This window comes from Mandrillus leucophaeus, unplaced genomic scaffold (assembly GCF_000951045.1).
Source record: "Mandrillus leucophaeus isolate KB7577 unplaced genomic scaffold, Mleu.le_1.0 Scaffold239, whole genome shotgun sequence".
NCBI classification, from domain to species: Eukaryota; Metazoa; Chordata; class Mammalia; order Primates; family Cercopithecidae; genus Mandrillus; species Mandrillus leucophaeus.
The window spans coordinates 4,056,552-4,082,681 of record NW_012102465.1 but is presented as its reverse complement, the minus strand read 5'-3'; the positions used below and the strand labels follow the sequence as shown (position 1 = coordinate 4,082,681).

The 26,130-nt window shown below is 34.1% G+C and overlaps 1 protein-coding gene across 3 annotated transcripts in view; it reads right to left on the bottom strand.

Annotated features, from left to right (window-relative positions):
• CSMD3 (CUB and Sushi multiple domains 3) overlaps positions 1–26,130 on the bottom strand; it is a 1,277,440-nt gene that overhangs the window by 216,971 nt on the left and 1,034,339 nt on the right. For all 3 annotated transcript variants that reach the window (XM_011982326.1, XM_011982327.1, XM_011982328.1), the window contains one exon: positions 24,591–24,707. In XM_011982326.1, coding sequence (XP_011837716.1) covers positions 24,591–24,707 — 117 coding nt within the window. The remainder of the gene's footprint in view (positions 1–24,590; positions 24,708–26,130) is intronic.

Genomic DNA, 26,130 nt, shown 5'->3' with positions numbered 1-26,130 from the left:
ATTTTAATTCCTTCTGTATACCACAAAAATGCTCTTAAAGAATCAAAATTTTAAATCACAGAGAAGAAACTAATTTCAGCATTTCTTAGTTCTTTTGTAAACAGAGCATATATTATTAAAACTTTTTCTTAAATAATTCTAGAAAGAGGTAAACACATATCTTTTCTTCAAGAATATTTTACAAAACCTAGAATTTAAATGTTTTCTATATTTTATTCTTGAGTCAGCTGAGACTCAGAGAGATCAATGAACATCCCTGATAACACATAGCTAAGAAGCATTGGGAGCAAAATTCAAAATTCTGTAGTCTACAAACACAGTTTGTACTCTTAACCCATTAAGCTGTCTTGTGTCCCTTGACTACAGTGTGTCCCCTGATTGCATGCCCAGTGACAAACTGTCTTACTTAAACAAGCATTGTATAAATCCTTTTCCAAAGCATCAAAAATATTGTTAAATATGGCATGAACTCTAGCATAGTGGTATGCTGATATTGACAGAATCTGAGGGTGTCAAGAATCAATCACATTATATAGGATTTATAAATCAGAGGACTCTCAAACGTAAGTGCACATAAGAATTTTTACTTTAAATAAGCAAGCCAAGTAATTCTTATGATAACAATTCACACTTTAAGACATACTGTTAAAGGCATTTTAAAATTTACATGAAAGAATAGATTAGCATTGAGTCCTATTTACAACATCCTGGAGGAGTTGCTCATCTAATTTCTACCTATGGCATGAAAGCTTCGGAATGAAAAACCTTTGTAGGTTAGTTGATTTTTGTGGTTTTTAGTTTTTTTCATTATTTTTGTACACTTTAGTTCTTTTCAATAAGTTCATATAGCACATGTTTATAATTGCATATATTCAATTTGCATAAAATGACTTCAATATAGTTTGCTTTCAGGGTTTAGTGGAGGCTTTTTGCTTTTGAAAACCAGATTATGAAAATCATGTTTTCTCTGGGGAGACTGGGAGATGGGCCGGGTTTCAGTTTTGATAGCATCCTGTTATAGGTCTCCTTGACATTCCCTTGGGCTAGTTCTTATCATTTGGCTGCTACTTCTTCCATCATAATATAAGTATTTATTGGTCTTTCAGGCATTTTTGTTCTCAGTTCTATTGATTAAGATTGTTGTTCATATTTATTGTAATTAGATAAAGAAAGAAAATGTGGGAATCAATTATTTTCAATAGTGTAATACTCATTATATTTCCCTACTGATCATTTTAAAAATGAAACATAGTAGCAAATTTATCAAATTTTATGTCAGTAATGTATTTTTTAAGAAATTAAGATAAATCTAATAAGATAAAAATCTCTTTGAGACTTTGGATAAATATTCAAACTAAGTGATATGTCAGGTATTTTTCTGCTTTATTATTTTCTGACGTCTTACATTTTTAAATTTTTATAATGGAAAAGTTTATACATGTAAGAAAAAGAAACAGAATAAATCAAATGAAACTCATTTAGCCATTACTCAGCTTCAGCAATTTTTAATTCATGGCCTATTTTGCTTTATCTATGACCATATCCCTTGGTGTTTCTAACATCATATCTGAAATATTTTAATAAGTCTCTTTAATAACTACCATCCCACAAATAAGACCACTGCAGTTCCTGAAACTCAGTGCCCTTTTTAACCTTCATATAATAAACTTAGATTTTGGCTCTATGATAACAGTTCAATCGTAAGAAATATATAGATTCTTTGGCAGTCTCTCTAAGTTCTCCTTTTGGATACTTGTTTTAGGCTCTGTGGACCTAGCTCTCTGGAAATAGGCTATTACTGGGTATAATCTTACAAAGTTCAGTCTTTGGCTTAATATGTACATGCAAAATTACATTTGTGCACAAATATAACTGTTGCCCAAAGTTTGAAATGTATTGAATTATTTAGGGCTTATCTTTTGCTACCACATACTAAGAAGGTTAGAATAAATTGGAAGCCTGGAGCATCTGTTTATTAACAGAAACACATTGTCATAACACAAATTTCTTAGTATGATTTAAAAAATAATATAGTGCTCTGGAGTGAATTGTATCCCCCCAAAATGTAAGTTGAAGTCCCATCCAGCATATCTGTGTATGTAACCTTATTTGGAAACAGGATTTTTACAAATGCGATCAAGTTTAGATTAGGTCATACTAGACCAGGCTGTGTATTAGTTAGCTCAGGCTGCCATACAAAATGTCATAGACTGGGTTGTTCAAACAGCATCAGTCCATTTCCTCACAGTTTTGGAGGCTAAACATCTGAGCTCGGGGGGAAGCATGGCTAGGCTCTCATAAGGGCTTTCTTCCCAGCTTGTTAGACTACTGCCTTCTTGCTGTGTCCTCACATAGTAGAGAGAGAACATTGATGCCTCTTCATCTTTTCATAAGAGCACCAGTTCTATTGGATCAGGGCCCCACCTTTATGGCCTCATTGAACCTTAATCACCTCCTTAAAGGCCCTATCTCTAACACAGTTCCATGGGGGATTAGGGCTTCCGCATATGAAACTGGGTGGACACAATCCACACTCATAGCAGGGTGAGCCCTAAATCCAATGGCTGGTGTCTTCATAAGGAAAGGAAGATCTGCACACATACACACATACAACAGAGGAAAGATGTTCATGTGAAAACACAGGCAGTAATTAAAGTGATACAGCTACAAGCTAAGGAATTCTAAGGACAGCCAGCAAGCACCAGAAACTAGGAAGAGACAAGAAACAGATTCTTCTCTGCAGCCTTCAGAGGGAGCATGGTCCTGATGATACACTGATTTTGAACTTTCAGCCTCCAAAACTGTGAGAGAATACATTTCTGTGTTAACTTGCCAAATTGGTGGTAATTTGTTACACTAGCCCTAAGAAACAATCCATATGAGTCAAATACTTTGGGGGTACAATCTATTAAAAAGAACAACAGCAAAACAAAAACTCTACTGTCTGAGTTCTAGGATGAATTGGTTTCTTACAGCATTACATTGGGAGAGAGGAGGGAATTCAGGTTAATCCTTTACCTCTCTTCAAAACAGGCCAAAGTGCTAGAAAGTTGAGGGGTAGATATTCAAGCTGTTCTTTGATAGGAACTGAAAGGGATCTTGAGATCTAGAATCTATACATGCAGTGGATATAAGTTGTTTTGTTTGTTACTCTAGATCCAATTACATTTCTTCAATTAAAGGGTACTCTCAGGGTTTTTCTTTGTTTTGTTTTGTTGTTTGTTTGTTTGCATTACAAACCTCATTCTCAATCTACAGGATTTGGGTGAGGATGGTTCTGTATCCAAGCCAGCAGTAACCTGAATTGGCTTAAGTGAATCAATATTCCCCATTCACTAGCTTTAGAAGGCAGCTCAAGGATGACTATAATGTAACCCAATCTTAGCACAGGAAATATTTTGAGGTAATTCATGAGAAAGGAAAAAAATATTTCTTTTGTTTTTGTGTTTAAAACAAAACAAAACTAGAAGCAACCCTCCCTCTTCTAATGGTGTGGTATAAATTCATAAGGTCTAGCATCAACACCATTTTACTGCCAAAATAGAAGAGCGTTGAGTTGTGGTGTCAGGGAGTGAGGTTGGGGGCAGGGTAAAGAGCATTGACAGGAGCCTGATGATGAAGCTAACCCTAAGAAAAGCTGAGTGTAGAGACAGAGAATATGCGCCGAGTGCTATGGTTTTATCTGTAGATAGAGAGTCACCTGACACCTGTGTCCTTTGCAAATCCCTGTTTTATTCCTTTGAATTTTCTAATGTGCAATCGTATCATGTACAGTATTTTGCTACTTTCTTTTAATACTCACACACCTGTCTCATATCTTATGGTATTACTAATATAAGATTAAATAATAGTGCTCGATCATTATTGTTTTGTTCTAAAGTTCTAATAGGAATGTTCTACAGATATACCATTTGGTTACAGGCTGGAGTGCAGTGGCGCGATCTCGGCTCACTGCAACCTCTGCCTCCTGGGTTCAAATGATTCTCCTGCCTCAGCCTCCTGAGTAGCTGAGTTAACAGGCACCCGTCACCATGACCGGCTAATTTTTCGTGTTTTTAGTAGAGACAGGGCTTTGCCATGTTGGTCAGGCTGGTCTCGAACTCCTGACCTTGGGTGATCCACCCGTCTCAGCCTCCAAAAGTGATGGGATTACAGGCATGAACCACCGTGCCTGGGCAATCGTTTCTATTATGCAGTAATAAAACTAATCATAGTTAAGAATTACTGAATATTTACTACATTCTGGGCATTTGTGTATAATTATTTATATTGACAATCCTCTCAATAAGTCTATAAGATTATTCACTTCACCTCACAAATGAGGAATTTGAAGCATAGAGAGTTTAGGAGACTTGTCCAATATCATACTTGAGATTGGAAGTCAGATTTTGAAAGTAGGCTGTGTAGAAATTTAAGAACTACACTATCACAGGTTAATATGATTTCTGAAAAGTGAAATGTGCAACTAATTGCATTATCTTACATTGTAATTAGTATATAGAATGGTGTATATTACAAATAGTTTGAGACACCAGAAAATAGGGGTTTTAAAAATTTCACTTCTGGCATGAAATGCTGATAAGAAAAAAAATAAATAAATAACTAAAGAAGTTCAGATGGTCAAAAACACCAAGTTATAATCTGTTTTTATAATGTTACTGATGAGAACATAATTATTTCAAAATATCAACCAAACAAAAATTGGTATAATATGAACTATAGTCTTACAAATGGATCAACACCCAAACTAAGATGCCATAAGTGAAGGTGATAACCCAGTCTACAGTGGAGAAAATGAAACTTAAAGAGCAATTACTTTTGGTCAAGCAATGTGAGAATATAATCTATAGCAAAAAATTATGTTTTAGGTTGCCATACTTTGAAAATGTAACGTTATTATTATTTGAATTATTTTATATAATGATTCTGCACTAAAAAGTAATCTTCAGATGTTAGTTTTCTAAGAAGACTTTCTAGTCAAAATGAGAATGCATTTGCTTGCTAAAATTAGTATTATGACCTATTTGGCACATGTAATTCTCACTGTGTGTAAATTAACAACATGTCATCTGATTCATACATCAGTATCTCCTAAGAGTGGTTGGAGAGTTTAAGTCCCTAAAGACCAGCACAAACCTTACATTGGAAAATGCAAAGCTAAGGTGTGACCTTGGTGAGTTTATCCAGGTATGAGCAACCCATGAGGCTCCTATGGAATGTCTTTTTGCTCAAAAATTGAATTGTACGAAATGCTTTTGAATTTATAGCGGACTGCCCTGCAGCTTCTCTCTAAATGCCACAAGCTTTGTTTCAAGGGATCAGTTGAAGTCAATAATCTGGGCAATTTCTTACACTTTTTTGAGATTGTAAATTGGCTAGACCTCTCTGGAAAGTACTTTTAAAACATGTATCAAGAGTTTCAAAAATGTGCATGCCCTCTGACCTGGCAATTCCTCTGATAGGAATCTAGTCTAGAAACAAATCAGAGATGCCATCAAATACATATATAAACATGTTTATTACAATGATATTTGCAAAGGGGAAGCAACTTGAATGTCTAGCATTATAGAAATGGTTATATAACCTTGGTACAAATATGTGATGAAATAAATATTATGGAACTATTAAAAATCATGATGATGAAAATTTGATAGCAAACAAAAGTACTTAAAATATATAGCTACAAATTTAAATAGAAATGATGGATATTCTATATTTGCTATTTCATTACGATTAAATACAAAATACTAAAGAGAAAAAGCATAAACGTTAACAGTAGTTATCTCTGGATAGTGAAGTTATAAATGACTTAAAACAAGTGAATTATTTGTATTTTTTTAGAACACATGTACAAATACTTAAAATAAGAGAAAATGGCACATGTTTTTAAAAGGTTATAGAAGCATCATGGAAACATGAAACGAAAAAAGAAAAAATAATAGAGCATTATTCTTGAAGGTTTTAAAACGCATTCAATATGATTTAAAAGTAAAAGTTTTTTTTACATATACTTTCTTTTTTGAGTCTGATTGATTATATGGTCTTTTAATATTATTAATAAACAAAATTAACAATTATAAAATACTGAAAATAGAGATAGCTACAAATTTAAAGAGAAATTTTAATAGAAACAATCTTCTCAATTTCTTTTCTTTTTGAGGCAGTTTTGCTCTTGTTGCCCAGGGTGGAGTGCAATTGCGCGATCTCAGCTCACTGCAACCTCTGCCTCCTGGGTTCAAGTGATTCTCCTGCCTCAGCCTTCCAAGTACCTGGGATTACAGGCACGTGCCACCATGCCTGGCTAATTTTGTATATTTAGTAGAGACGAGGTTTCTTCATATTGGTCAGGCTTGTCTTGAACTCCTGACCTCAGGAGATCTGCCCTCCTCGGCCTGCCAAAGTGCTGGGATTATAGGCATGAGCCTCCGCGTCCAGCCCAAAAGATTTTTAAACATAGATTTAATGGTGTTTTATTTCATTTTGTATAAAGATATTTATTATTTAGATTTTTTTAAAGCAAAGATTGAGATAATTTATTGTTTCGCTTAGATACTAGTGTTTCCCATAGCATCTGCTCATTTGGCTTACATTTCCACCACTGCACCAGTGGCTGAAATTCTCCCCAGCTGTGATTTATGATCTGTTTATATACAATCTGCCAGACCATACTGCCATAAAGCCTTCAAGATTCCCAAGTAGGAGGGAAGTGAGGTTACACAACCTATCTCAGACTTCCTTATGTTATATACTTTAAATCTTAGCAAACAAAATTGACCTTGAATATAAATAATCAGAATAGTTATAAAACAAACCTATCTTTGGAGTTTTTGAAGTATATTTTATTCTTCAGTACTGGATTCTTGTTTATACTATGTTTTTGTTGGGGACACATTTAAAACATGTACATCACACCAGCATACAGTGTCCTGAAAATATGAGGATCCCCAATTGAATAATAAAAGAATTGATGTAAAAACAATACTACCTTTTTATTTCTAGTTTACATTATTTCTGAAAATGTGTACATGTTGATTAAAAATTAGAGTAGACAAAAATGAAACCAGGTGCTAGTAAAGTTCTGCGATTAAGTTTCTTTAGTTTCTTTTAAAAACAGGGAAATGACTATTTAATCTAAGAGATGTAACTTTCTTTTCAAAGATGTAGAATTGCCTACCTACTGGTGAGTAGATAATATTTTATTGACTTTTAAAGACATTTTCAATGACAATTTAACTCTATAACACGTTGTTTTCAGGGTTTGCACATAGCAATGGATTATTTGATTATATTACTCATCTGTTGCTTATTTAAATAATGCATTTTTTCTGTAGTTACTGACTTGAACACTCAAACATCTAGCCTATGCATTCTAACACAGCTAACCTACACTTCACCCTTCTCTGCAAATTATAAAAATCTTCCTGAAATATTTTGTAGAATTCTGCACCGTTTCCTGAACTCTGATCTATGAAATACACTGAAAAGAACCACAAAACAAATCAAGTACAGTTTAGAGAAAAGCAATGACCTAAAGCAGATGATGTTATTGCAAATACTGGTTAAAAATAATTGAACATTTTGCAAATGGCATGTACTGTGTTCAATGCGTTAAATAAATTACATCTCATCAGATTCCTGATTCTTGGTAAAAAGTCAAGAGGCTGGACAATTATATCCTCAAATGAAAAATCTCGAGCAAGTAACTTTATCAAAGTTACCAGTAAGTAAATGGCAGAACTGGGATAAAAATCAACCTCTACTAACCTCCAGATTAGTCGAGAGAAACAGAATACAATCCATAGGTCAAAAGTATGCTCACTCTCACCACTCCTACCCAACCTAGTTCTGAAATTCTTAGTCAGAGCAATCAGGCAAGAGAAAGAAATAAAAGGAATCCAAATAGGAAAAGAAGTCAAATTATCTCTCGTTGCTAATAATATGATTATATACCTACAAAACACCAAGGACTCTTCCAAAATGTGCCTAGACCTGACAAATGACTTCAGTAAAGTCTCTGGATACAAAATCAATGTACAAAAATCTGTAGCATTCCTATACACCAATAATGTTCAAGCTGAGAGCCAAATCAAGAATGAAATCACATTTACAATAGCCACAAAACAAATAAAATACCTAGAAATAATCTAACTAAGGGGGTGAACGATCTCTACAAGGAGAACTACAAAATAGTGCTGAAATTAGTCACAGATGACACAAACAAATGGAAAACTATTCCATGCTCATAGATTGGAAGGGTCACTATTGTTAAAACAGTCATATTGCCAAAAGCAATCTACAGATTGAACACTACTGCCATAAAAGTACCAATGTTATTTTTCACAGAATTAGAAAAAAATTCTAAAATTCATATGAAATCAAAAATAAGCATGAATAGCCAAAGCAATCCTAAGCAAAAAACAACAAAGCCAGAGTCATCACATTACCCATTACCCAACTTCGAACTCTCCTATAAGGCTACAGTAACCAAAAGAGCATGGTACTGGTACAAAACCAGACACAGAGACCAATGGAGCAGAATAGAAAACCCAGAAATAAAGCTGTACATTTACAACCAAAGTTGACAAAAATAAGCAATGGAAAAATAATTCTCTAATCAATAAATGGTACCGGGATAACTGGCTAGCCATATGAACAAGAATAAAATTGGACTCTTGCCTTTGATCATATATAAAAATTCACTCAAGATGGATTAAAGATTTAAATGTAAGACCTCAAACTATAAAAATCCTAAAAGAAAATGTAGGAAATACCATTCTGGACATTGGCCTTGGCAAATAATTTATGACTAAGTCCTCAAAAGCAGTTTCAACAAAAACAAAAATTGACAAGTAGGACGTAATTGAACTAAAGAGTTTCAACACAGAAAACAGAAAATAAACAAACAAACAATCAACAGAGTACACAGACAACCTAAAGAATGGGAGAAAATATTCACAAACTGTGCATTTGGCAAAGATCTAATGCTTATAATCTACAAGGAAATTAAATAACGCAACAAATAAAAAACCAGTAACTCCACTAAAAAGTGGGCAAATAACATGAACAGGCATTTCTCAATAGAAGACAAGTGCCCAAAAAACATATTTTAAAAATGCTCAGCACCACTAGTCATCAGGGAAATGCAAATCCAAACTACAATGAGATACCATCTCGCATTAGTCAGAATGGTTATTATTAAAAAGTCAAAAAATAACAGATGTCGATGAGGTTGTGGAGAAAACGGAACACCTATATACAGTTGGTGGGAATGTAAATTAGGTCAGCCACTATGGAAAACAGTTTGGAGATTTTCCAAAGAACTTAAAACTACCTGGACAGGTACAGTGGCTCATGACTGTAATTTCACTTTGGGACACCAAGGCAGGAGGATTGCTTGAGGCTAGGAATTTGAGACCAGCCTGGGCAACATGATGAGACCCTGTCTCTAAAAAAAAAAAAAAAAAAAAAAAAAAAAAAAAAATCTAAAAAATAAGCTGAGCATTTTTTTGTAGTGACTGTGTCTGTACAAAAATTTTTTAACACACCACGACTGTGGTCTCAGCTACTCAAGAGGCTGAGGTGGGAAAATGACTTGAGCCAAGGAGGTTGAGGCTACAGTGATCAGTATTCACACCACTGCACTCCAGCCTGGGTGACAGAGTGAGATGCTGAATAAAAAAAAACAACAATAAACAGAACTACCATTCAACCCAGGAATCCCGGAATCCCCTTACTGACTGGGTATATACCCAAAGGAAAATAAATTGTTCCACCAAAAAGACACATGCACTCATGTTCATCACAGCACTATTCACAACAGCAAAGACATGGAATAACTTAGGTGGCCATCAATGGTGGACCAAATAAAGAAAATATATTACATATACATCAGGGAATACTACATGGTCATAAAAAGAAGAAAATCATGTCCTTTGAAGCAACATAGATGCAGCTGTAGGCCATTATCCTAAGCAACCTAATGTGGGAGGAGAAAACCAAATACCACATGTTCTCATTCATAAATTGGAACTAAGCAGTGGTTAAACATGGACAGAAGGATGGGAACAAAGAGGAAAAGAAGCCAAGGCTGAAAAACTACGTATTGGGTATTATGTTCAGTACCTGGCTGACAGTGTTATTTGTACCCCAAGCCTCAGTGTCAAACAATATACTCATGTAACAAGTGTGCACATGTAGTCTCAAATCTAAAATAAAGTTGAAATTATAAAAATAAATAAATAAATAGATCAAAGCATAATCAATGCCTAAGTCAGAAAATTTACAGTGAAAGATTTTCCGAGCATTTTTTTTCAATGTGCTAATTTTACAGATGAGGAAACTGAGACCCAAAGATATCAAGTGATTTGCTCAGCTTCATACAGCTTTTAGATTACACAGCATGTTGCCTCAGTGGGAAAATTGTCTCATGGCAATTCCTCAATCAACTGTAGATGATGCAAGTTGGGGTTTAAAAAAAATGGAAGACATCAATTTTTATAGTTATTTTTTGTCTCATATTTTTTAAAATGCTGGTGAAATTTCAGCTGATTAAAAAATTAACACAGGAAAATGTAATTTTTAATTCATCAACAGTTTAGTTTTATTCATAAAAACCACCCTAGCCCTATACTCTAACCACCTGAGCTCTACACTGGAATTATTTGGAAGTGCATCCAGACAGCATATAATTTCCTAAGTAAATGTAAAACAAAATTTGGAAGCCGGAAAAAAAATGTGGAAAGGATTATGTTTGAAATATTGTAGAAGAAAATTGAGTGGTAGAGAACTGAAAGAATATATCTAATTATATGCTTTATAAGTAGGTAAAAACTATGAATGTGGGCCTCATTTTTCAAACAGGAAATCCACAGAAAATTATAGCAGAAATCAGCAAAAATGAAGGGAGATAACTTGGTAAGTTTTAGAATTTAGCAAATAGGTATGAAGGGCAATCACCAGACAGACAAAACTTAGTAGCAGTAGTTTGTGGAGCTCAGGTTTCATTAATTAACTGCAATAAGCACTGAGTGGAAATAAGTGATTCTATGAAATACTACTAAGAAAACATAAACGTGCTTTCTGAAGAGAGGGGAAGCTTATTATCTAAAGAAAAAAATGGAAAACATACCTGTTTAGTAGAACAAAATATACTTAAAATCATATTTCTAAAATGTCATATTTCTTAAAATTAACCAACGAGAAAACAAAATATTGAAAAGCTATAACTATTACATTTCTTGTTTGATGCTTACAAAAATGTTACGGTTTAGGGTGGGACAGATATAATTATCTCTTTTTTATAGATGAGATGTCAGAAAGAATAAATAACTTACATGAGATTATACATAAGGTACATAACTAATACTGAAAGCTAGATTATATAGATATGAATTTTGTCCCTTTACTGTAGGGTACATGTTTTAGGTTTGAACAAACATGCCTAGACACAAACCCTCATGAAATATGATTACAAACTCAAACATGATGCAAAAAAACCCAAAAAGAGCTATTAAAGATAAAGAATACAAACATTAACTTATCAGTCAAATATGACTTATAAAATGGAGGTGTTCCTGAGAAATTATAGACCAAATTAAAATTCAAATATAAATTTCTTTTACAAAACTGATTTATATGTCACAAGATAATATTATGTGATATTCATTAATGTGTTCTCCCTCTACCCACAGAACCTTGGACTTTGCATCCTTCTTCGGATAGGATTCTAATTCTAGTGCACCTACCTCATTTTAGAAGAAACAGAAGAGAAGACAGTCAAATTCGAGCTTCAAAGGGGAGGTCTGGGCATTAATATTGAAAATAATTGGACATATGCTTGGTTAGTCAGATGGAGTTTTTCCTCTGCCCTATTTCTTTTGTACCACCAACACCCTAAATAGAAATTTCCCTGCATGGGGAATGGAGTGAAGAGAATCCACAGGTGAGTGTGAGAACTGGATTGGTCAGAAACAGTAAGCTTGTAGAATTTTATTGAGAATTTACAGTCCAAACTGAATTCTTAAAAGGTATAATGCTACCGGCATCCTATAGCATGCTCTGTGACCCATATTTCCTGCAGACTGATATTTCAGTTAATTCTATGGAGAAATGTCTTTTAAAGCTCTTATATGAAATGATACAATTCCCATATCACAAATTGAAATGTTCAAGAAATGTAATTTCCCATCTTATGCAGAGTTTTATCTAAATGTCTAAAATGTAGAGAATGTCAGGCCAGAGTAAAGATGAGGAATTTGGGAGCGGAGAATAGGTGAAGAGGAACTGGGAAGAGGCTAAAATGAAGCATTTAGGCCTCCTCATTCGTTTCTAATCTCAAAGTGTCAGCCCAGAGTTTGTGGCTCCATACTCCATATCTTAACTGTAAGATACCTCCTGGACTAGCTTCTCCCAGCTGTCTAAATGCATAGGATTGTGTCAAGATTGATGCTGACCCACATTTTTTTCAAGAATGGAGGAGTGATCAACTAAGCAAACATTTGGTTAATGATTAAGCTAATACCTTGGTAAACAAATATGGTAAATAACTATCTGGAAAAAATATAAAAAAAGTCCTCCTCACCCAGGATAAAGGATTACTTAACTCTTTGATTAATTCAATTGTTTGCATTTTCATTAAATACCTATCGAGATTTGTTTTAATGTGCAAAAGATTGTTAAGTTCTTTTATTATTTTTTCAATAATAAAAGATACAATATTTGATCACAAAGAGATGACACATTAGCGCAGTATTTTCACTGAGCTTCAACTTTGTAAAGAGAGTCCCATTCAAATCCACACACACACACACACACACAGAGAGAGAGAGAGAGAATATCCATACTGGCATATTAAAGACACTTAACATCCTTAGGGAAAATAAGCCTAAAATCTTTCAAATTTTTTAAACCCTGTGTTTCCAAATTTTGCTGGACTTTCTCTCCCTGTCCTCTCACTCAGGTATGTTAGTTTAGCCTCCCAATATCTTGAGTAAAGTTGGTTCAGTGAATTCTAAATAAAGAAATGTGTCTAGTGTAGATAAGAACATTTCTTCTAGCTGTAGTAGTTTGATATAAATTTTTCATTAGTACATCAAGCTACTTCCTGATATCCTTAAATGTCAATAAACTTGTGACTATGATTTTTAAAATAATTATATGCTTTTGTCCAAGGAGTAGTTATTTCCACCAACAAGAAGGGTTCTAGGCAAAAGGGCAAGACTGCCAAGTTTGCCGGATATTCTCTCACGAAAAAGTTGGAAATTGGTATTGTGATTTACAAATCAGTCCCTTTGGGTTTGATGAGTGGAAAACAATGTGAACCTGTCTCCTGGAGTGTGATTACTTTCTGAGGTAGCTGAGAACGCTGAATTTCTGAAACTGCAAAGCTGGTGACTGGACACTGAATTCGTATCTCACTGGACACTGAATTCGTATCTCAAGTCCAGACACCAGGAAGGGCTTTGACAGAGGTTCTCATGGCCTTTGTAATATCACTTGCTCCTTTCTACTCATGTGCCCGCTGCCATCATTAAAGATCATGAATTACACTGGAATATTGAGATACACACATACTCAGACACATACACAAATCTCACTCATCCCTACTATCTTCTACAAACAATGAATGTTTCCTCCCTTTTCCACTGCCTAAATTAATCCCCTCATTGTTTCTCATCCATGCCTCTGGAACAACCACCCTCTCCCTGCTACAAATAATATTAACTAAAATGTCCAACAGACTTTGTTAATTCTCTGCCAAATAGCTTAATTAGTTACTATGGTACACGAGATACATTTCAACCTCCTTCTCATCCGATTTTCAGCATACTGCAGACTTCACTCATCTCCCTAATCTAAATTTGATCCTCCTGTTATTCTTTCTCATTATACATTGTTTTTTTTCTTCACCCTTCATGCTCACTAGCCAAATTTGTGCTCATAATTGTGTGTGTGTGCATGTTGTGTCTGTGTGTGTGTGTGTGGGGGGTTATTCAATTATGTTCACAAGTTAACTCTCAAAATATTTAATCAGTGACATGGGTACAGACGAGTCAGAAGTGCTGCTAGACTGGGGAAGAGCCAGCAGCCAGAGAATTATGGAGCAATTTTAGAGATTGGAGAAGTGGCTATTTGTCAGTACATGTAAATGTTTCAAAATTCTAACAACTGAAAATTGTTGTACCAGTAAGTACCAGGTGAATATTATCCCTGGGTTATCTGACTACTGAATTAGACAATATACTAACAAGAACAAATAAGCATTTCTGTTTCATTGGGCTCTAGGTAGCCTCAGCCTAGCAAATAATTCTCTGAAGCAGAGTGAGAACGCAATAAGCATTTGTTGAATTGATTTAATATGGCATACAAGGCACTTCATAATCTGGTCTCTGCCTTCTTTACCAGTTTCAGGCATACTAGTTCCTGACTAATACTTTGCTCTTCAACTAGAGATAAAAATATATAGTCCCTTTCAGAAAACATATGCCGTATCTCTACATCTTTCCTTGTGTTGTTCTTTTTGGCTGGAATGTCCTTCTCCAGCTAACAATTACACATTCACTAAGACTTAGGTCACGTGCCGTATCATCAGATAAATGTTTCTGTCACGGTCATCCGCATTTCTGAAATCAGCCACCAGCCTGCCTTAGGTGTGCCTCCTCTGTTTACCCATAGCATGCTAACAAACTGTAGTTTCCCACATCATAGTTTATAGCAGTTTCCACATTCTTCCTGAATAAACTGTTTAATTTTCTAATTCCTTTTCCCGTGATCTCCTGGAGGGCAGGAACCATTGTTTACATAACCTGTACATTCAGATTCTAGCTCAAGGCTGGGTGTATACACACAGTTTAAATAAATAATTGATCAAATTAGTGAATAATTGCCACTTACAAGCAATAAAATACAGATCTTTACCCACAATGAGGTTAGAATTATTTATAGCATATTTCTACAAATTTAGAGATAGTAAGGAGAAGCAAAGGGGTTAAGTAAAAGAGAAAGCGGCCACGAAGTTTCCATACCCCTACACTAAGAACAGAAAACATGCTAGATTGAAAGTCAAATTCAATCTACAGCTGAGTTTTATTTAGTCCATACTGTGTTTCAAATGTTATAGAATTAAACTACCTTCAAGAAGGCATGGATTTTAGTGCACCACTGCACACACCATCCCATATTATCTCTGTCCAGATATTGATCTCATTTATGTTATTTACCACTGAATGAAAGCTTTTAATTTGAATTTTAATTGGCAAACTCTGTTACAATAAAATAAACATTATAGAAGATTGAAAAACATTTGTTACATAAAATGTTGCTAAAAGAAGCAGCATAATAGATGAAACTTTGATAGTCTGGTATTTTAGTATAAAACATAGTTTCAGTGAATTTGGAAAATATTCCAGTTATATCTCTGTTTGAGTTTCCACTTCTCAGCAAAAGCAGGTAGGTTGAAATGTTAAGGGTTTATATAAGCTGTAAGAGAATACTATTCAAATACCTCTAATTCAGAGACTAGAATCACAGATTTTTAGTGTGTGATGTGCACCATGTGTTTGTATACCAAGCACAAAATAAGCACTATCAATCTTTTAACCTATTTGAAATATAATTTATTGAGTTTCCAAATATATTATTTCAAAATGCAAATGTTAGCCTTTGTTAAGTCTAAAGTAGGTAATTAAATCATGTGAGTCACCAAAACAGAAAAAAAAAACAAACCACCAAACATGTGTATTTTAATTATAATCAGCACTGCATTGCAGTGTTAAACAATTAGAGATCATTATACTATCCTAAAACATCAGTGTGGATAGTGTCAAATATGATGACTATTCCTTGTTTACAAAAGACTCTGCCTGTGGCATACTGTGTGCTTTTGTAAATCATTTATCTTCTAGCTTTAATCTGTCATAGTATGAAATATTACAAATGAGATTCTGCATGACAGAATAATGAAATACTAAAAAAGGCTGTATATAATGACTTCTCCATAAAAAGTTTTCCAGAAAAAGTAATGCATCTATATTAATATATATGTATAACTTTTTCTTTTTATTATTTCAAATATTTTTCCATATCAACTTCTTAAAGAGAAGAGCCACAATTTTATAGTGAAACTTTGCAAGAAATGTTTACTCCCTATATGAATATTCAGGCTTATTCAAGGAATTATTTTGTGCCTAAATACCAGTAGGGAAACAAAATAGAAAGTCAATTTTCTAGCATTTGTAATGAATTGAAAAATGCAAAGTTCTCTTGAACGTATTTATTACACTTTAACGATAAGAGTGAGAAAGTTAAAAATGACCATCACGGATATTCTGATGCATTAAAAAAGAGAAAAGAAGAAAGAAATAACAGAGAAGAATGTTGCATGCCGTTGTTACATAACTTATCTTACTTTTGCAGAAAAATAAAAGATTCAGAATTTAGGATAAATTTATAGTTATCTTTGGAATTTAATGAAATTACATGAATCCATGCACTGTAAGCAGATTTTTGAATTTCAGAAAAGCTGGTGGAACTTTCTTATACTTTAATTCTCTAGCTTCCACTAGCATACTCTTTAACAAATTCAAAAGTAGATTTCACCTATTTTTTAAATGAGGAAGTACCTTGGGGACGAAAGGTTTTATATTATACATCAAGAAAATGAGGACCAGAAAGCTTAAGTAATTTGTTCAAAGTCACACGGCCAATTAGAGGTAAATGGCTACAATCCAGACCTTTGGATCCCCAGTTCACCTTGTTTCCCACTATTCCACAGTAACTGCTCAATCTTCTCTTCAATCAGTTTACAATTGTTACCATCATTGACTTTATGACTTTGAACCTCATGTCAAAATAATCTTCGGCAGCTTTATGCCACCTGGTATTAAATAGCCTAACAGGACAACTGCGGAACTTATCATATTGGTAAAATGAAGCAAAAACTAAAAGCAACCATAAATGAGAAAAGTATGAATATGTTGAAACATCATAACCACTGTTTAAATAAATTGTTGTAAAACGTCTAGCTTTGTGTTCCTGCACCATAGTTTTCAGCTTTATTCTGAATTATTAAGCATAACTTATTTTCTATAACTGCCTTACAACAACAGAAATATGAAACATCAACATTGACGCTTATACACAATGAATGTGAATAGATAACCATCATATGAATCTAATAGATCATTTGACAGTTATTTTGAAAATTCAGCTAATCACATTCTAGAGCATATTATAGTGAGATTCTTGCAAGTTGAAAGGAAATAATTTTGCTTAAAATGGAAAGATAATATAATAACAACAGATATATATGACATATATGATATACGATATACATATAAATTACAACTTATATTAAAACATGTGAAATCATTTTTAATGCTTAACTATTGACAACTTACAAGCCCCGCCACTCCCCCTTCCCCTCTGCCTCATATCTGGGCAAGCTGATTAGGTCACGTAAGTGCTGCCTCTTTGCCACCAGTGGTAAGTTTAAATCATGCAAGCATTCACCTGCACACAGAAACTCTCACCCCACAGCTACTCCATAATCACAATAAAACTCCACAGTCAATCTCCTTTCTCTGCTGTCTCATGCATTTTGAAACTGTTTGGCAGTTTGCCTTGCTCTCCCTAGAAAGTCTCATTTTGTGAGTAACATGGCTTTTCATACTTCCTTGTGCTTATGTGATATCAGTCTTGAAATCCAAACCAGGGATGGGCGCGGTGACTCCCAGCATGTTGGGAGTCCCAGGTGGGTAGATAACTGAGGTCAGGAGTTTGAGATCAGCCTGGCCAACATGGTGAAACGTCATCTCTACTAAAAATACAAAAATTAGCCTGATGTGGTGGCGAGCTCCTGTAATCCCAGCCACTTGGGAGGCTGAGGCAGGAGAATCACTTGAACTCAGGAGGTGGAGGTTGCAGTGAGCCGAGATGGTACCATGGGGCAGCAGAGGGAGACACCATCTCAAAAAAAAAAGTTCCCTTTTCTTTTCAATTGCTCCAAATCTCAAAAATAATGACAAATAGTAAACACAACTTTTGAATAAACACATATATTGTGAATATTTGTCATTGTTAGATAAATTCAGTATTTAGAAAAGAGTAATAGTTGGTTTTGATGCAATTGTACTGTTAAAAAGTGAAGTGTCATATACTTTAAGTAAAAAATACATAAAAGCCTTTATTGATCTTCTTAAGTATTCATTCATTACAGAAAATGTCATACTGGGAAAAATAAAATGCCAATAAACTGATTTACTGATTGAACGAGCAAACAAAGGTAAACTAAAAATAATCTTTCACTAAAATATGGAGAAAATTAGTGGCAATAAATGATTGAATTAAGCAAATATGGAGAAAATTAGTGGCAATAAATGATTGAATTAAGCATAAAGAGAGGTAACCACAACATAGACTGTGTTGCTGAATAGTTAAAAAAAAACTCACAGACATAAGATCAAAGAGCAAATGGTCAAATATATGTGTGAATTTTAAGGAAAAATATACACAAAATGAACTGCCATTATTTTTAACATAAAAGATGAGAATAGTTACTTAATTTTTCATATGCAAGTCAAAACTACATTAGTAGGTGTTTAAAAGTTCAGATGTCCAACGGAAAAACATATATGTATACATTTAGAGATAGTATGTATGCATCTTATTTTCAATCCATTGTTTTACTTTTTTCTTCTAAATTACAAGAAGACTTAAATTCTCAGATTACCTTTTATAGGTTAATAATTCATGCAGAAATGTAAAAGATGTGATATTGCAAAAACAAATCACACTTATTAACCATTATGTAATTACCCAAGTCTATCAGCCCAAAATAAAATACATTTAGTGAATATAATAAGAATTGATGAAATCGTTGCTACTTATCACTGTTTTTAACATAATACTATAATAAAATTATATATTTTTAAAAATTATAATCTTATAATGTGAGTAATATCCTAAGGAAAGATGTTTCTAGGTTAACTGGAAGAAAAATACTTCAATGAGAAATAGGAAAGATAGTGGTGGTGAATAAGAAACAAACAAAATACATTTAAGTAGAAAAAAAGTTCAAGGTAGTGGCAGCTACTTTTTTAAAAAGCCTCTCCTACAGCAATATGCAAAAGGGTTTGGTAACTCTGTATACCATTTGCACATAGTAGACTAAATTGACAACTACTTCGGATGATATAGGGATTCATAAATTTGAAACGTATACAACCAAGAGACTGTGCCAATAATAAAAGATAGGTGAGAAGGTAGATTACTGGGGCAGATGTAAGGTTTTTATGCCCATTTTGAACATACCAAGTGTGAAAACTAGTCTTGGGAAAGAATAAGCTCTGTACACTAATAAACATGCCTTTAGGGTGTGTCTTCTAGGAGGTAGAGCTATCTGGAATGCTGAACACAAAATTAAGTCACCATCGATTATACTGGATATCCTCAGGATGTTTTCAACAAATCTGAATGTCAGTTTGCAGTCCACACAGTTGATGCATGCTTTATACAGCAACTTATATTAAGATTTTCTACATAAAATTATATATATGTGTGTGTGTATAGATATAGATACATAGTTTGCCCTTTATAGTGGATTGAATAGTGTTCTCCAAAATTTATGTTCACCAAGATGTCCAGAATGTCACCATACCTAGAAACAGGGTTTTTGCAGATGTAATTAGTTAAGGATCAAGATGAGATGATATCATATTAGAGTAGAGTGGGCCCTAAATCCAATAAGTGGTGTCATTGTAAGAACAAGAGAAAACAGAGAGACACACAGAAACAGACAGACAGGAGAAACGGTCTTATAAAGAGGGAGTCAGAGATTGGAGTAAGTCAGTTATAAGCCCAGGAACCTCAAGACTTGCTGGGAGTCACCAGAAACTAGGAAGAAGCAAAGAAGAATGCTTCTCTAGAGCCGACAGAGGAAGTGTGGCATTACTGACACATTGATTTTAGGCATCCAGCCTCTGGAACTGAGAGAGAATAAAATTAAGCCACTAAGCCTGTGGTACTTTGTTATAGTAGCCTTAGGACACGAATATGTCCTCTGTTACACATAATTCCGAGAAAGTAAGAAGAGGATGATTGAAGAGAGATGGAGGTGGGAGAATAGTTAGGAATGATAATTCCAACAATATTTCATGTGACTATTTCAATATTTCATGTGAAAGTAATCCAGATATCATGTTGCTAATTGCAAATTATTTCTTCTGAATTATAAGGAGGTCTTCCCTCTGTTTTTAAAATTTCATCTCCTCCAATTGCCTGAAGGTTTTTTTTTTTTTTTTTTTAAACCAATTGATACACCTCATATCTTCAGCTTTGTCTTCTCTACTGTGTTTTTCTCTTTGGGCTTTAAATTAAATACCCCAGTGTCTGCTGGAGTAAGAGAAAATAAACAAAACCAAACATTACCTGCCGATTTAACACTACTTTGACTGTCATCCTATATATTTATGTTTCTTCTCAGCCAGGATTGTTGAGATAGAAATCCACACATTTATTCCCCAATTTTACTAATTCCTCCCTCCCTGAAACCTTATTTGAACCCTTATACTCTAGGTATAAGTATAATACATATTAACAAAAAAATTTCCCTCTGACAATGTTAACAGTTCTCTTACATTCTAAAGCATGTTATCTATACCAAATGAAAAGTAAAATAAAATTGGTCTTCCATGTTTCTGACACTTAAATATAATTCATAAAGTCTTAAGCAACTAAACCACAAGAAAAAGCAACTGGTGATTAAACATTGAAAAATGAAGAAAAATTAAATATATTTTATTGATAGATAAGTAGGATTTTTTAAATCCAAAAAGCCAAATGTAATTAGTCTTATATGTAGAATGAGGGGAGTAAAATATTAATAAATGATATCCAATTGATCCATAACTGTTATTTTTCTAAGAATAATAAAACAAGTAGAATCCTACAGGATGAATATTGCCAAAATCTGACCCCAATACCTGAATTCAAATGAAATTCAGTGATGCTCATGAAAACATTATGAATTGACATTTGTCTTATTTATAAAAACTAAAAGATGGCAATTGACTGACAAAGAGTATTTACTCAATCAACCAGTAAAGCGGAGTAATATGCACATATTTATTAGGTTGGTGTAAAAGTAATTGTGGTTTTTGCCATTAAAAGTAATGGCAAAAATAACTTATATGCATTTAATTCTACACCAGGCAAAAAAAAAAAAAAAAAAAAGTAATTTGGTATCACATGGCCTGTAAGAAACACAAGTAGCTCATCTGGAATTACCTGAAAAAATCTGTTATCTCTTCTTAACTTGAAGGACTAAAAATGTTCTGTTAGACTATTTCAGAGACAATAGTCATATGTAAAGTCATGTAGATGATCTTTCGTGGGTGATTTAATTTATTTTCATGTGTAATGTTGGTTATATGTTATTTTCTTTTTACATAAGGATGTTAGAGCCTTAACCCCTATGTAAAATGCAATCCAATCAATTCACTGAGTGTATTTGACAGACATTGTGCTAAATCAGTGGTTCCCAACCTTTTTGGCATGAGGGACAGGTTTTGTGAAAGACAATCTTTCCATGGGATGGTTTCAGTGATCCACTTCAGATCATCAGGCATTAGTTAGGTTCTGATAAGCAGTGCACAACCTAGATCCCTCACATGCACAGTTCACAACAGGGTTTGCAGTCCTATGGGAATCGAATGCCACAGCTTATCTGACAGGAGGTGGAGCTCAGGCAGTAATGATAGCTCACCTGCCACTCACTTCCTGCTGTGCGGGCCAGTTCCTAACAGGCCAAGGACCAGTACCAGTCCATGGCCCAGGGGTTAGGAACCCCTGTGCTAAATGATGTAAGAGTCATGTTCTAAGAGCATCTGCATATAAAAGATATAGACGAAGGAATTATTATAATTTGAGATAAATGACAGTAAAAGAAAAAAATGTGGGAAGTGATATGTGATGAAGTAATACTGAAAAGTAATAAATATAGCTCAATGTGGCAACAGAAAAAAAAAATTATGGCAAAGTGAGAATGAGAGGAAGCAGAAGCAAAATAGAAATCTGACTTGTAGAGATCCAGTAACTACTGCTTGACCATCTCTCATCAAAGAGGTAAAGGAAGGTAATAGGAAGAAGTCAACAGTCAGTATTTATTTACTTCCACTATCCTACTCCCAGAAAAGTGTAGGGGATTATCAGATGATTGAATAGCCACTGGGATATAAAATCCAAAATATTTGTTTTCATGCTTTAACTAAATAACACAAATAGTTGTTTTATTTTAAAAATGCTATTTTTAAGACCTTAGTTCAATCCAATAATGTAGGTCATTTAATTTAACCTTTTTCGGGGGTGGAAGAGGGGACAGGGGATGTTTTATATGAATGTGAACATAAAGAAGGTGTATATGTGTACTTGTGTATCCATATGACTTAGTATGTTATTATGCCAATCACTCATATACATCAAATTATTATAAAATAACCATATAAGGTGTATTTACCATTGCTACTTTAGAGATGTGTAAGGTTCAGGCTGACAATGTGACTTGTCCAATGAAAATAGCAAGTAAGTTAAGTTGAGCCTTAACCCAGAAATCTGACTTGAAAGCTGGCATTTGTTAACCCAATGATATTAAGCATGAAGTATGTTAGACATACTTTACATGTGTATGTATCTCTCACATTTACTGCTCACATCTCTAATCTATAAACAAAATGATACCAAATTTATATATAAAGAGGCAGTCTCAAAGAGATTATGTAACTTGTTCAAAGGCAGATAGCTAACATGTGACAAGGCTGAAATTAGAATACAGGTGCTTAAATATATATGTAACTTAAAATGAAGAATGATGCAACATTTGTAAAATAAAATTAGTTTTTTACTAATAAATCAAAGTACACTTTGTTTTGTCCACACAAAACAAGAAGATTCATTTAAAAAATAGTTTTAAAAACCAACTATTATTGGCTCAACATAGCAGTTTTTTTAATATTAAGAGGATTAAATTCAACTTATATTAACCCTACAAAAATATAGATTTCATTCTTTAGGAATCTGTTAATTTACTTTTATTTCAATTAGTACTTTTTCTTTCTCTTTTTGAGCATACATAGGCTACAGTAATACATCTCCAAGGTGACCAGCATGTCTATTTGTCAGGACACTAAATGGCTAATTTTCCTCTTTCTCATTCCTTTGGCCACATGGCATCCCAAGAATAATAGGATAAATAATGGCTTCCAAAGAGGACTCAGAGAGCCATGAAGTTTTCTGGATAATAATTGTTAGGATTCTGTCAGCAACCATGTAACATTTTTTTGCATCTGAGGAGCATAAAACTCTCTAGCAAAGGAAGGACTCAAAAGGCAAAAAATAAACACAATTAAGGGAATGATATTTTTCTTTCTAAACTGTCATTCTCTTCACTATCAAAGAGCTCACCTTTGATTCAACCGATCGATACGCTAGGGGAAAGAAATACTTTGTAGAGTACAAAAACATACACTTTGCTAATGCTGGCATCATCACTCTATTTAAAAGTTAAAATAAAAAGTTTAGTACTTCATTTCTGATGACAGTGCTCTCAAGTAAGTTGAAGATATTGGACTTGTTTCAGAAGGATGAAAAGGAGGATATATAGGTATCTGGTTATAAGAAATTGGACTGGAAGCATCAGCTTATTTTATATCTCAGCAGCAGAAATGTTAAGTCAAGATGTTATGCAACTATCTCTAATGATAAAATCCATGTCCTTCTGCTGAAATACTGAGTCATTCAGACCCAGACATTCCTTATAGCTATAACAAATCCTTTACTATGTAACACAATGCTGTAAATCTAAATTGTAGAAGTCTATGAACTTTACTGCTCTCTAAATTTCCCTTGCCTATCCATCCATGAACAGAGCTTAATCTGGGTTAGATCCAGCTGGATCTCAGAACCAAAACCTTTAGAAGCCAGATAAGTGACTTCTAAGACGTGTGATCAGAAAGATGTGAAGGCAGCAAAGGACACATTGTCTTCTTAGTGCCGATGCAGAATAGATTGTCAGGTTGACAAGATGAGCTGAAATGTCCTTTGCTGTCTTTTTGTATTTATTGCTGTCCCTGAAACTAGATGCTTAAAACCAAAAGCTCTTCTTTCTGGAAATGTGTTAATAAACTATAAAATTGATATGATTGTTTTGTAAATACTTTTATTACTATTGTAATAGTTCAATATTTGACTTAATACATATTTTACAGAGCAGCCTTGGCTTTATGCTCTGGCAATTTCCCATTTTATAAAATTCCAATACGAAGGCACTTGCAAGGTTACTGATATACTCATTTTTAAAAATTAAAAACAATCCTGTTTTCATTTTTGTATTGTTGTTCACCTGTGTACTTGACTGTAAATTCAGATTGAGTAAGATGACCTCAAAATTGTATTATTACAAAACCACCATCTAAAAAGAATTGCAAAGTAAAATACTTTATGGATAGTAGGTATTTTCATTTAAAAATTTTGAATAGCATGTAGTGAAAAATAAAGCATGTCTGGATGAAATACTACATAATGAGTCGAATCTTACTTACCAAACTCCTTTGGAACTGCTATAGAATAAACACAATTATGTCCCACACTGTAATTTTTTGGATAGTTTGGTGATAGAACAGTGCCTTCTGAACCTGTTGAACGACTTCCACAGGGTGCTAGGAAAAAATGGTGAAAATATCATTTTTAGAAAAAAGTTTAAAAAAATTCATACCCTTCATATAAAAATATATGGCTACTAGAATTTAAGGTGTATAATTTATTTGCAACTTTTAATAAGATCTTCTAGTGTTAAATATTTAAAAAATAAAAAAGTGTATAAACAAAACTTTATAAGTATTCAAATTTCCTGTTCTCAGAAACAAAGTATGTAATATAACAATGTTGTAATGGTGTTATCTAGAAATATAATAATGGTGGCCTAGCTTTCATTTGTGATAAGAGTGTGAAATTGATCATCTTTTTTATAATAATGATAAATTAAATATGCAAGTGGGAAATTGTATTACTTGCTGACAGGCTTTGAAATTCTACTCAGATTCAACACTATGTGTGAGACATGAATGGCTGTACAAACACATTCACCCACTCATCTAAGTATTCTACTTTCTCATCAACCTTTATCTGTATATATATTTTACCTTGAAATCAGAGGAGTTGTTGATGGTGCCTTGAGGCAGACTTATTGGCTACCTCAGGCCCAAGGTGGTATGTTAAAAAAAAGAGAAAAAAAAAGAAAAGATGAGGGTGAAATTAATGTTTCTGATAAACTGTAGATGGGGGTTATTCACAAGATGGGGGATGCATTAGGATTCATAGTTCTAGAACTCAAGAGAGACCTGAGCTAAATGGAGATTTAATATAGAAAGCATATGGATGGTAACTGATATTCTTTAAGTGAATAAGATCACTCTGAAAAGTATGCAGAATGAGAAAAGATGGGCAAAGAGGAGGTTCTGGGAAACACCAAAGGTTTGAAATCAGATGAAGAGTGGCTGACTCCAGAGAAGTTGCTCTCCTGGGGGCCAAGGGAGAAGAGTTTCAGTGAAAAGCAAGTGTTCAAAGAGGTAAATGTTGCAAAGTGATTAATAAATGAAAAAGAAGTCTGAAGTCTGGGTTGACTTGGCAATGTGGAGTGTAAGACTGGAGTTTTTCTGCCCCAGGTCTATAGTTTGCATGAAGAGGGATTTTTTTTTCTTTTTAAACACCTTGCCAGCTGACCCTCCTCCTTCACCCTTTGAGTACCTTTCTTCAGATTAGGAGCCATCCTTCCTGCAGAGCACACTGTCTGGTGTGCTCTTCTACACTGTAGGTTTTTTAGGGTGCCTTCTGAGGGTAGGGCTGTGCCTGTTGCAGACAGCTAGTAGGAAGCCCGCTGTCACTGCCCCTCATATTTTACCAGTATTAAAGCTGATAGTTTGATTCCCTTTGAAGTTTTGCAGGAAGGACAGAGTATAATTTATTACTCCCCTCAAACACCAAAAGGAGTTTTTCTGGTGCTATTAGTAGAGTAGTTTCAATTAGAGCAGCTCGCTGCAAGTTATAGCAAGGAGGCCAAATCCAGACTGTGGACCAAGAAAG